Here is a 13,927-nt window from a genome sequence, read left to right on the forward strand (position 1 = left end):
TTCCTTCAAAGATAATAAAATAATAAATACAAGACAAAGGAAATGAATATGTAGAGACTGTTCCGTGCCCCACATTTGCTATTTCAATATTATTATTCTGTTGTGCACAGCCCCACCTCCTGGTTCAAAAGCAAAAAAATGAGTGAAAGATTGCTCCCCCAACCTTCAAACTTATTGCTCTATTTAAAGGAAGTCTATGAAGAGTATTGTTACAAGCCACCACAACCTCCACAACAGTGTTAGATTCCAGGGGTCCAGGCACTTACCCAGGATTCGTGTTTCCTTTGGAAATGAGGCACAGCGGAGACTATGGTTTCTTTAAGATAATAAGGTTTATTTACACTTATATACAACCTGAGCCTGCCATGGAGGGGTTCAGAGCACTGCCGCTGCCCCCGCCACCCATAGACGTAGTCCTGGATTCAAATAAAAAATAGACATCCTCAAAAACATGGCCCTCTCTTCAGCTTGCTGACTTTTAGAAACTGCCACAAAACTCCATCCTAAATTACCCTTTGTCTTTCTAACTAACTGACCATTGAGGGAGGGGGGCCCCATCCCACTTGCCCTCTGGCACACAGCCACTCCTTTTGAGGCCACCTGAGCTTCAAGCGACAGCAAAGGATTCAGGAGTACCCCCAAGTTACATGCCCGCTCCTTCAGGGAAGGAATGGAAACCCTAGCGAGGGCAGATTAATGTTGCCATGTACTGCGGTAAATATTTTTAATTATATTCAGTGCTTTTTTTCTGGGGGGATGAAGGAGTAGCATACCCCTAAACATTTTGTGAATCTTTGTACTTTTGTCTGTTTACTGTATTTATTTTTCCCTATAAAATGGTGATTTTCTTGAGTCAAAATGAGAGTACCCCTAGACATTTTTTACAGGAAAAAGCACTGACTATATTACATCCAGCCAAACCTAGACAGCATCTTAAAAAGCAGAGACATCACCTTGCCAACAAAGGTACGTATAGTTAAAGCTATGGTTTTCCCAGTAGTGATGTATGGAAGTGATAGCTGGACTATAAAGAAGGCTGATGGCCAAAGAATTGATGCTTTTGAATTATGGTGCTGGAGGAGACTCTTGAGAGTCCCATGGACTGCAAGAAGATAAAACCGCTCACTGGAAGGACAGATCCTGAAGCTGAGGCTCCAATACTTTGGCCACCTCATGAGAAGAGAAGACTCCCTGGAAAAGACCCTGATGTTGGGAAAGATTGAGGGCACAAGGAGATGGGGACGGCGGAGGACGAGATGGTTGGACAGTGTTCTCGAAGCTACAAACATGAGTTTGACCAAACTGCGGGAGGCAGTGGAAGACAGGAGTGCCTGGCGTGCTCTGGTCCATGGGGTCACGAAGAGTCGGACACGACTAAACGACTAAACAACAACATTACATCCAGCCAAACTGAAATGCTTCTCATTCCCATCGAATTCTTCGGGAGAGTAAAACTAAAGTTTGCAGTCCTGTGCGTGCCTTATTTTGTGACATGTATAGGATCGCACGGGAAGATCGGCAGGTGTATCATGCCGTATATTTCACAGAGGGGGTGCCGACGGAGGCTGGTCTATGAGGGCATATGGGTCACCGCCCCACCACCCTCTTGTCTGTCTGCGGCGACAGAAACGCCTGAAGGGAGGAGCAGGAGGAGGTTGGTGGCGGTGCACGGCTTTCGACGCGGAGGAGTTTAAGGCTGTGGGGGAAAAAGCCTCTGCCCCGCGGAGCCTTGAGGCTGTGGGGTGACCCACCCGGGTATGCAACGCAGCAGAGTGCAGACGAGAGGGGGGGCCCTCGCACGTGACCCCCTGGCAGTCCAGGTCCGAGCGCAAAAGCGACGGAACGCCGCCGCGTGCCCCTTAAGCCGCCCGCGCCCCCGAAGCCAAGCAATTCGCGTTCCAGCGCCGCAGCCCGCTCGCCGATTGGCTCCTCGGAGCGAGGGCGTGGCCGCGGCGTGGCAGGATGTCACGTGGGCGTTGCGCTGCAAAAGCGGGGCGTGCGGGAGCGGCGGCCACCTTGAGGGCAGCGCTTCGCGGCGGGGCATCATGCCGTACGTCCTCATCAGTACTCAGATCCGCATGGTGAGCAGCTCGGGGGGAGCTCTAGGTGGGCTTGCCGGGATGGTGCTGAGCAGGAGCCCGTCGGTGCCCATGCCCAGGAAGGCGAGGGGCGGCCCCGAATGGGTTGCTGCCCGCCCGTGTCCGCTTGCAGAGGTGGACTGGGGCGCGGGACAGAGTTGATCCCATTTGCCTTGCAGGAGGTGCCGCTGCTTCCAGGCTATAATACGTCCCTGCATTAAATAGCGGCCGGCCCTTGTTTCTCGCTTTGGCCTCTGAGCGTGCATAAGTATTTTCGGATCCCGATGGGGCTGCCTCTTTCTGTGCTGTGCTGGTGGCGGTGTGATTGGCAACCCCCCCCCCCCAGGGTGGCTTTGTGATCTCGGCATGGATCGAAACATACCTGGCTGTTTCCTGGTTTCCTTCCTTTTTCAGGGATGCCACCTGCTAAAGTGTCCAGGTAACTTAGTGCAGCAGTTCTCAACGGATGCTCGACAGGTGGCTTCTTCCGCTGAGCGATGGTCCCGAGGGTGGTCTGTCTGTTAGCGTGAACCTACTGTGGATATATCTCAGCGTATCAGACGGGCGCCAAGTTTGCCTTTTTGATGCTAAAAGTTGCTGTTATTCAGGCTGAGGAAGCAACCAGTGATTCTGTAGAATAGTTGCGTGATAAGACAGTTTGCATGTCCTAGATTACAAACTGATAGCGCTTACTTTTTGTCTCCTTGACAAAAATAACGGACTGAAGTCCAATACTGTATGTTATAGCTTTGCATGACAAGCAGCTTGAGTCTGATGTAAATTTAGACAATGCTGCCAGAAGTTCTGTTACATGTGAATGACTAATAACTGCTTATTTATGTAGAAGATTTTAGTATTCAAATCAATTTACATTGGTACATTATTGTTGTAATTCTTATGACAGCTCCACAAGTTAGGGCAGTTTTATTACTCGCATATTGTAGTTGGGAGGCTGCGGCTCAAAGAAAGTGGTTAGGTTAATATTATCTATTTTCATGCCTGAGGTAAGATTTGAACCAAGGAATTCCTGATTCCTATATTAGACTGTTAGCTACTGCACTGCACTAGCTCACCCTACAAAAAATGGTAGAAGGCTACTATTTTGTATATTGTACCTTTTCTCCTAGGAGTTCAAAACAGCATATATAGCCTCCTTCTTTCTATCCTCAAAACAGACCTGTGAGAGGGGCATATATATGTATGTACAGTATGTGTATGTGCAGGCATGTAAGTATGTATGTATATATGTATTTATGTGTTTGGTGGTTTGTATGTGTATGTGTATATGCCTAGATGGAACCAAATGAGCACATTTAAAGCTGCTTGATGCATTATATTTTATCTGCACACTTAAAAATGTAATGTGACGCAAACCCCAGGGAAAGGACCAGAGCTAAGTAGTAATGCTTATGCTTTGCATACAGAAGGTTGGGAAACACTCTGAAATTGCATACCCTGTGATATTATTTCAGCACTCCTCAGTCTGTAAATTACAGCGGAAAGATTCCATGCCATGGTAACTCCCATTGTTTGCAACTTGTGTACATAATGCAGATTAGGCATATCTTCACTCACTCTTTCCCATAATTTAGGCTGGAATCCTAAACACATCTGAGATCATGCATCGTTAAACTTACTTCTGAGTGGATATTTATTGGATTGTACTGGGCATGGAAGGGACGAGGCTAGGCATGGAAGCCGCATCTCCTAGCCAACTGAAAATGTCACTTGGCCTTTGCTGAGCACTGCCCCCACACATTCCAATTTATTTTTGCCCATAAGGACTAGAAGCTTGAGCCAAGGGAAAGGAAAGGAAAACTGTAAAGCTGAATTTCTGGTCCCCTTTTGTACTCTATGCTTTTGTGGAATCTCAGAATACCAACAGCTTTGTATGTGGTGGCAGCTTTGTATATGGTGGCACATACAGTATACCAGTTCTTTTCTGCTTTACTAAGCACGCATGCCTGGAGCCAGCCCTTACTCCTAGGTTTGGCTCTGCTGCTACACCAGTTCCCTCAACCTGCAGAAAGCTTATGTAGTGATTAAACTGTGACCAGTCTTGGTTGAGCGGTCGCTCTGATTTTCTTATAGGGTGGTTGTATGACTATGAGCATTCATCTTGATTTGCTTGCCTTCCCATTATTCAGTCATTTATCCTACATTTCCCAGTGCATTTCCATGTCGCTTTTTGAGCTGCAAAAAGTGTGTTAAGTGAATTTGTTGCATTGCACCAACCTAAATCTCTGATACATGTTTTAATAATAATAATAATAATAATAATAATAATAATAATAATAAATACTACCCCACCCATCTGACTGGGTTTCCCCAGCCACTCTTGGGTGGCTTCCAGCACATATAAAAACATAATAAAACATCAAACATTAAAAACCTCCTGATACAGGGAAATCCCTTCTGCAAAATAGTGACTGCCGGGAAGCACTTTGAGTCTAGCTTTTTTAATGTGTTATTTCTCAACCTGAGTGACTTCGGGCAAAGGGGGGCAGGAACTGTGCAGATGTATTGCTCTGTTCTTGCTGGGTAGAGACTCTAGCAGAGTCCCATTATATTCATTGCAGGGGCCTCTGCCTGCCAGCCAGAGTATCAAGCTGCATGGGCTAGGTGTATTGAATGTTAGCAAAGGAAAGAAATGGAGTTACAAAACAACTGGAAACTGAGTGAAGAGTGGCAAAGGGCAACGTGGAAGAAACTTCCAGTCATTTTGATCTGTAAACACAAAGGCAGTGTGTCGCAGTGCATAGTGAATCAAATGGGGTTGCACAGTCGTGCTTTAAAAATCGAATAAAAGTTAAAAATTCCAGTTCCTCTCTGATACACAAATGGATACTCTTGCCCTCATTTGTTATGAAAAGCTCTATCAAGTTTCACCTTTGCTCCCTTGTGTCTCTGTGTGGTACACTATACATTGCAGCACATTAAAAAAAAAAGTTTTTAAGAAATCTGTAGTGGATCATGTCAGATAACCAGCCTCAAATAACCTACATGCTTAGGTCTAATTTATGCATGAAGGGATTAAGACCATAGAGTAAGCTGTCTTGCAAGGCTTAGCCCACCTTGGGCGGGACTGGGTAATCAAGACTTCGTTTCTGTCAGCCTACCTTGGTTGCTCGAAGCTCAGACCACATGACTCTAACAAGCCTTTCTTGAATTCCTATGCAAATAATTTAGGAACTTTTACCACTGTAACTAAGTCAGGTTTACTGCCTGCAACTTCTTCTGAATGCTGTGTGGAAAAGCACATGAATATGACCTTTGCAGAGTTTGTAAGTAAACCATTTTTAACTGACCAAATGTGTGGTCTTTTTCTATGATGAGGAAGAAGGGTTTTTTTGGAATTTACAGGGGGATAATTTAAAGGTCTACCAGCCTATACTTCCATGCTTTACTTTGCTGCATATTTTGTGATGTGAAAACTCTGCTGGGGTTCTCTCACCAAGGAGTACTTGCCCCAGACTTGGATCTTGGCATCTAGAAATTCTCCTTTTTATACAGTGGTGCCCCGCAAGACGAATGCCTCGCAAGACGGAAAACCCGCTAGACGAAAGGGTTTTCCGTTTTGGAGGTGCTTCGCAAAACGAATTTCCTATGTGCTTGCTTCGCAAGACGAAAATGTCTTGCGAGTTCCTGCAGGTTTTTTTTCCTTTTTCCCTTTTTCCCAAGCCGCTAAACTGCTTATCAGCTGATGGCTAAGCCGCTTAACAGCTGATGCTAAGCCGTTTATCAGCTTATCGTTAAGCCGCTTATCAGCTGATCCTTAAGCCGCTTATCAGCTTATCGTTAAGCCGCTTATCAGCTGATCCACTAAGCCTGCTAAGCCCTGTAGCACTAATCCGCTAAACTGCTAATGGGCTTGCTTCGCAAGACGAAAAAACCCGCAAGACGAAGAGACTCGCGGAACGGATTCTTTTCGTCTTGCGAGGCACCACTGTACCTACAGTATTTTCCCCTTGCCACCAACATATCACACATTTGCTTAAGCAATAAACACCACAATCCTACTGTTTACTCACAAGTAAGTTGAGTTCAGGGTGACTTGCTCCCAAATGAATTTGTTTAGGATTACACCCTCAGTATGAATAAATTCTAGCTTTCTATAGGAGTCTGACATTTTTTTATTTGCAATGCATATTTTGTAGGAAATGAAAGGGGAGCAAATTTTGAGAAGCTTTAGAACACTGACTAGACCATTAACTAATATGAATAAAGGGGGGGGGGGGACCATAGGGTGACAACATTTTGTTGTCTGCCTACAGCCATTTCAAACAATGCAAGTTTCTCTTTCCCAAATACAGTCCAGGGATGTACAAAGCTTATTCGCCAGTTCCTGCAGCACTCGGTCCCTTTACTCAAAGGGCTTATGAAGCTGGAATGCCAAGTCATTTCCTGGACAAATTGGCCAGGAAACGCTGTTGCACTGAATATGTTTTCTGCTGGACAAGAGGGTTTGCGAGGTCATTTGGCTGTGGCGTGCTCTTGTAGACATTGCTCTGCAGTGCATGCCACAGTGAGCGTGAAAGAGCTCCTTCGTGGTTTCTGAATAAGCTGTGGCAGTTGCACTGTTTTCTTCTTTCCCTTTCCTGAACCGTGGTCTGGTCACACAGTGGACCCTTTTAGCATTGCAGCCTCTTTGTCGCACAGCCATTGTGGGTTCCCTTTGCTGTTTGGCAAGCATCTTGACCTTTGGGGTAAAAGTTGCTTCTTAGCATATTTTGAGACTCCATGCTCTGAACATTTTAAAGCAGTATATTTGCAAAGTGGCTCCTTTGAGATCTAAGTAAGATTTTGCAAGCATTCAAATGGTTCACCTTTAGCTTGTGGTGAGTAGGAAGTGGCTCCAGGCAATTAGTCAAAGCTGCTGCTTCTGCTTCTGCTTCTTCTTCTTCTTCAATGGAAAAGAAGTGGAAGTGCTCTCCGCCTCTCTCCTTGCTCCCCTAATAGGTTGATATGACTTGTAGGTTTGGGCAGGCAGGCTAGTAAAAAGTGTGGCTAGTGATCTTGGTTGCAGCTAAGGCTTCTTCAGCCTCTAAGTAGCGTAACTGTTTAAACAGTTATTCTTCTAACCCTTCACTGCGTTTCTCTTCTCTCTAGTTAATCTGAATTTAAGCATAATAACTAACTTGGCAGGATAAACGATGCATATGGAAATCCTGGTGTCCCTTGTTCAGCCTGCAGGAGGAGCTCTAGCAGAATGTTTCCTTTTGCATTCCTGCTGTATCCACCTTCCTGGGCCATGCATAGAAGTCTCTGAGTCGCTATAAATAATATCATCATCGGAATAAGGAAAAAATAAGAGTAATCAATCAATATCAGGATGGCCACAAGTTCCTGACCCTTGGATTAGATGGATTAGACACTCTTGCTAGATGGACTGAATGAATGCCCTGATCCCAATATGATTTTCAGTAATGAAACCGGGTATTTCTCCCTGCAGGAGGTTGGGCCCACCATGGTTGGTGATGAGCACTCTGACCCAAACCTGATGCATTACCTTGGGGCCACGAAAAGAAACATGCTGGGGAACCATTTGTAAGTATTTCTGTGGGTATTTGATCTCCCATCTTTTTGCTTCTCCATCCTTTGGTTAACCAGTCAGAGATTTTGAGAGTACAACGTGACTGTCGCCTTTTGATTTTGCATGTGCACTGCAAATTCAATACTTATGGGCAATTCAAATGTCCTTGTGTTCATCACAGGATGCCTGCAGTATCAAATAGCGCCTTGCATGTGTGAATAGGCCATCACAGCTACAGCACTGCAGGCAAGATGTTTCTATCACCTCTCAAACTGGAGGTTTTTCAGTGGATTTCGGTCCACACATCCAGTTGCTAGTCTAAATGAAACAAAAATAAAGTAACAAGTGTAGATAAGCCAAGTGAATATGAGAACCAGACTTCAGTTTAGTTTTTAGGCAATACTGAGTTCAATAGACCAGTGGTTTGACCCGTACAGTGTAAGGCAGTTTTTTATATGTTCATATGTGAATTGGAATCTAAAATTTGGAGGCACAGTGAAAAGTCCATTACCAACTCAGTGTCTGCATTTTATGTCAACATGTGGAGGGCACCATGTTGGCTACCCCTGATCTAAGTGGTTAAAAACATTTCCTCACACACTGCATCTATGGCCAAACCGTGCCCTGCTGGTCACCTTCATCATTCAGCTCTGTGAAAACTCTGTGTATTCTTTAGGATGGATGGAACACTCCACCCTGCTGCCGAGATGTTTCCTGGACTTCAGTCCAAAGTAAATGAAAAGAGTCCTCTTCAGGCCTAGCTGGATCCACCCCTTCCATCTCATCCCCTGCTGGCCCTGCCTCTGCTATCCATGCATTAGGGAGGGGAAAATCTGAAGCAAGAAGCCTGCTGTATACTTGTACACTCGCAGGTCAGGCTCCCTGCTTTAGACCTTTCCACTCAATGCATGGGCAATGGGGTTGTGACCAGCAAGTGTGGCCCCACTCTTCCTCTCATGCAGTAAACATTGTGTGAGGGCTTAATGCCAGAGTAGGGTTGGAACAACAGTAAAAAAATAAAATAAAAATGAAGGCCCATTCATGCTGAGAAATTTCAGGAGGAGTGTTCCAGCCACTGTCCCTTGCAGGACTTTCATCTTGCTTCAGCCCCTAAATATATAGGAAGCTGCCTTGCACTGAGTCAGACCATTGGTCCATCTAGCTCTAAATTCCTGCACTGACTGGCAGCAGCTCTCCAGGATTTCAGGTGGAGCTCTCCCCCAGACCTACCTGGAGATGCCAGGGATTGGACCTGGGACCTTCCACATGCAGAGTAAATGTTTTACCACTTCCTCATCATTAGTTCAACTTCTGCCTTGTGCATTCTCCCCTTCCTGTCCTCAGTCTGTTTTCAGTCTGGTGTTCCTTTGACACTCTCTCAAGTATGTCTGAAGCCCTTTTCAGGTGTTATAATCTCCCCCACAAGTAGCATTGTGTGATGAAGAGCACCCAAAGCTTTGGCCCACCATCACTGTTAATGTCGCCCTCCAATGCTGGAGAGTGAACTTTTGAAGCAGGAAGCCTCCTATACTTGTGGAAGGTCCCCACACAATACAGAACCCTGTAATTACGATTTAAACACACAGTTTTGAAGGTGATACTTTATTGTTTCATAACTATAAGGTGAGACTGAAAATCTCTTGAAACAAACAAGTATTTCAGATTTGAAGAAAAAGAAAATTAAGGAACATTTTTCTCCCACATGAATATTTACCTCAGAGATAAGAACTAAGAAATGGTGAAGAAGAACTAGCATCCCCCCCTTGTCATTTATAATCATGCCCTTCTTAAAACCACAATGCACTCTTAATGATGTTTTCTGCTCTTTCCCTTCTCATTGTCGTATTCCCTGATCGTACAGTTTATACTTGAAAGCAACTATTTTACTAGTAGAGAAAAAGCGATTTAATGTGTAAAATTGCATTGCTGGAAAATGGCATTTGTTGGAAGCACCAGCTTGTCTTGAGAGGCCCCCTAGAATTCTGATCAGCTGCCTTCCTGCAAGTGCCTTCAAGAAGGAGTGAGGACCTTTAAGCCTTGGGTGATGAGTGTGGCCCTCGAGGCCTCATTTTGACCCTTGAGACTGTCCCTAGGCCAAGCCCCCTCCAGGTGTGTGCATGTGGGGGAAAACAACCCTCTGGCTTTTGTGTGGATGGAATGTAGCTTCATGTCGAAAGGTAACAGGGAGAAATGTAAAGTATTGCACTTGGGCAAAAAAAATGAGAGGTACAAATACAAGATGGGTGACACCTGGCTTGAGAGCAGTACATGTGAAAAGGATCTAGGAGTCTTGGTTGACCACAAACTTGACATGAGCCAACAGTGTGACGCGGCAGCTAAAAAAGCCAATGCAATTCTGGGCTGCATCAATAGGAGTATAGCATCTAGATCAAGGGAAGTAATGGTGCCACTGTATTCTGCTCTGGTCAGACCTCACCTGGAGTACTGTGTCCAGTTCTGGGCACCACAGTTCAAGAAGGACACTGACAAACTGGAACGTGTCCAGAGGAGGGCAACCAAAATGGTCAAAGGCCTGGAAACGATGCCTTATGAGGAACGGCTAAGGGAGCTGGGCATGTTTAGCCTGGAGAAGAGGAGGTTAAGGGGTGATATGATAGCCATGTTCAAATATATAAAAGAATGTCACATAGAGGAGGGAGAAAGGTTGTTTTCTGCTGCTCCAGAGAAGCGGACACGGAGCAATGGATCCAAACTACAAGAAAGAAGATTCCACCTAAACATTAGGAAGAACTTCCTGACAGTAAGAGCTGTTCGACAGTGGAATTTGCTGCCAAGGAGTGTGGTGGAGTCTCCTTCTTTGGAGGTCTTTAAGCAGAGGCTTGACAACCATATGTCAGGAGTGCTCTGATGGTGTTTCCTGCTTGGCAGGGGGTTGGACTCGATGGCCCTTGTGGTCTCTTCCAACTCTATGATTCTATGATTCTATGATTCTAAGAGTCGCATCAATTGCTGCATCCACTTTTACCTCTAACCCCACCCACCACTGGCATGTTTCCCCTGGAAGGTGGTACATGAGAGAATGTGGCCTTTGGACTGAAAAAGTTACCTGCCACTGAGTTCTCGTGCTCACCAGAGAAGTGTCCTTGTTCATTTCCAGCAGGTGTGTGGCAACTATGTGGTGGGATGTATCAACAACAACAACTTTATTATTCATACAACAACAGCAGCAGCAACAACAACAACTTTATTATTCATACCCTGCCCATCTGGCTGGGTCTCCCCAGCTACTCTGGGTGGCTTTCAGCATATCTAAAAACACAAAACATCAAGCATTAAAAACCTTGATGCGAAAGGAATCCTACCTGAGACCTTGTTTTAGATTGGATATAGTCAACATGGTGCCCTCCAGAATTTGGGAATTGCAACTCCCATCAGCCCCAGAAGGCAGGGCCAATGGTCAAGGATGATGGGGTTTGTAAACCAAAACAACTGGAGGGCAGCACGTGGCCTTTCCCTGCTCTAGGGCTTGCTGTGAGAAGTGTCACTCCCTCATGTCAACTTTTGTACTTGTCTCTGGCTGATGTGTCTCCAAACATTGCAAGTTCTAATTCTTACCCCATCCATTTCTAGGATGCAATCACTGTTTAGTCAGTAGATGCTTTTCCTGTCTCTGTTGCCACGGCAAAAGGCTGCGTAGCTTGCCTCCTCCCTTTTGTAATTGAAGAGGAGGAAGAGGGGGAAAAACAAAAAACAAACCTGCCTTGGTGGAATGTAGGGCTATACTTGGCATCTTTGCTGTGGGTGTGAAAACCTGCATTCCAGGAAGGTTAAGTCAGAGGGATCAGTTTAGAGAACCAAGTAGGAACACAACCAAGGGAGGCCTATTAAAATATCAAGGCAGAGATTGAGCCATACTAAGGGAAGATTGCTTTTCTAAGCAATTATGGCGCTCTTCAAGTTGTAAACGACTTGTGAAGGGCATATCTACAACACTTAAAGTGTTATAACTAAGTAGCTTCTAACTGTATTAAAAATCCAGTTGCACTAAATGATTATGCAGGTAATCCACTCTTTCAGTAAAATAATTCCTGTTAGTTTTAAAGCAGATGTAGGGAACCTGAGGCTCTCCAGATATCGTTGGATTCTAGCTCCAGCCAGAATGGTCAGTATTGAGGGATGATGGGGGTTCTGGTTCAGCCGGAACTAGAAGGTCACACGTTCCCCACCCCTGTTTTAAAGGTGCAAGTGGATGGTTTTTTAATTGAAAAAAGTATTTTGGAGTAAGCCTGGAAATCTTAAAACAAGCATGCATCAGCTGGGATTACAAATGTAGTTAACAAGAAAGTACCTAAATAAATGGAGATTGTGTGGCTTGATCTGGGTCATACACAGCCATGGATTTCCCCACGGAGCAAGACAACCTCTCATCTAGCCCGAAATATGTGGCAAGAACCATCGGCGATGTTAATTATCCTTTATTAGTTTGGATGTATCAAGAGCAGAGTCGATTTGGATTCCCTTGTTAATTTCTTCTTATCAGTTAGATTCCCAAGTTGTAGGCCATCCTTCCTATTTCCTCATTATTCAATGGGCATTTTAATGTTTCTATAAGTGACCCCTAAACTGAAAAAAGAAGATAAGCTGAAGATTCCACAGCCAAGTTCAACTCCAAACTTGCATTTACAATTGGTTTTGACCTCACTCTGCCATGAAAGTGTGTAAGCTTCATGCTAATCCTATCTAGATCACCCAATACCCAAGTTGGCAAGAGCTGATGGGAGTTGTGGTCCAAAACATCTGAAGGGCACCAGGTTGGATAAAGCTGCTCCAGATCAGGGGTCAGCACCCTTCTTCAGCCGTGGGCCGGTCCACTGTCTCTCAGATCATGGGGTGTGCCAGACTATATTTTGAAGAAAAAACATGAATGAATTCCTATGCCCCACAAATAACCCAGAGATGCATTTTAAATAAAAGGGCACATTCTACTCATGTAAAAACATGCTGATTCCCGGACCGTCCGCGGGCCGGATTGAGAAGGCAGTTGGGCCGCATCTAGCCCCCGGGCCTTAGGTTGCCTACCCCTGATCTGGATGGTGTGATTGGTCTGTATGGAGCCTACTACTAGCAAATCAGAGGTTAAACTAACCCCTTTCCAGGCCCAGGAGGAGCTGGAAAGAACTACCTTTGGCCCCAAGGCCTGAGGTTTCCCAACCCTGTCCTAAGTCTTCCAAAAAATTGGGCTGGCAAAGCCGTAACTGGGCATAACCCTGATCTGTACCACTTTAGTTTACACGTCCAGTTACTTTCTACAGATTGCGCTGTCAGAACCTTGAGGGAATTTGGTAGCCTTCCCCAAGTGGCGGTTACAGTTCAGTTGAAGTTATTTGGGAAACTGCTTCTTCTCATTGTTTCCACATCTTGTTTACAACAGCTGGGAATACTATGTGCACGATGCCCCTCGGATCGTCTTGGACAAGCTGGAGAAGCGTGGTTATCGTGTGATCAGCATGACGGGAGTGGGCCAGACACTGGTGTGGTGCCTCCACAAAGAAAGTACAGAGAACTCTGATTTTCTCTCTGCTCAAGATATTGCTGTAAATCGCCCAGCATAGTCCTGCCTTCGTTTTCCAGCGTGTTACTTGTTTTAAGGCATTATGAAACATAGGTACCACTACCACAAGCGCATCATAGGAAGGTGGCCCAGTTAGGGCTGGCGTTGGCCTGAAGAGATCAATCCTTTTTGAGCATTAATTGGAATGCCAGTCCAGAACTGCCAATATAGCAGCATTATCCTCATTTGTTCCTGTTGAATGATGAAAAGCTGGCATTAAAGTAACTCTCTCAGGCTAGAGTGGCTGAGGGGAGAAAAGGCCAAGCTTATAAGTTTGTTACTTTGCTGAGAAAGGGGTGGGTGCTGCTGCAGAACAAGTTGATCACCAGTAAGCACAGCATATCTCCAAGCTGAAAATAATCTAGGGTGAACTCAAGTTAACGAGTATGAATAGAATCCTGAATGTGGTTTTTTTAGTTACCCCTTCTATATGCAAACTGGAAAATGGAGGCGAAAGGTCCTGTAAATATTTGAACATCAGTTTTGTAATTGTACCAGTCCATTCATTGCTGGGATTATTTGGAACTGTGTTTATGCAGTTAGCCGTTCTTAAAATAGCTGGCAAAATAAAATAATTTAACAAACAGACTTCACATTGTCCAAAGTTTAATTCCTTTGAAGTAGCAGCGGGCAAGCGTTTTAACTCTTGAATGAATTTCTGAGAAATAATGAGCAGCTGCCGCTAAAAGGCTTTAGAAGTACACAGATAATGACCCTGGATATGGGCCAGTTCCTGCATTGCCA

At 45.0% G+C, this 13,927-nt stretch overlaps 1 protein-coding gene across 1 annotated transcript; it reads left to right on the plus strand.

Moving 5' to 3' along the window:
* The first annotated feature begins 1,923 nt into the window (after positions 1-1,923).
* On the plus strand, positions 1,924-13,771 carry GCHFR (GTP cyclohydrolase I feedback regulator). The gene is made up of 3 exons (XM_080997805.1): positions 1,924-2,081; positions 7,531-7,625; positions 13,004-13,771. The coding sequence occupies exons 1-3, from the start codon at positions 2,046-2,048 to the stop codon at positions 13,182-13,184; spliced, it is 312 nt and encodes a 103-aa protein (XP_080853931.1). The 5' UTR covers positions 1,924-2,045; the 3' UTR covers positions 13,185-13,771.
* The last annotated feature ends 156 nt before the right edge of the window (positions 13,772-13,927 follow it).

Source organism: Podarcis pityusensis (assembly GCF_964106645.2).
Source record: "Podarcis pityusensis genome assembly, chromosome: 1".
Classification (NCBI taxonomy): domain Eukaryota; kingdom Metazoa; phylum Chordata; class Lepidosauria; order Squamata; family Lacertidae; genus Podarcis; species Podarcis pityusensis.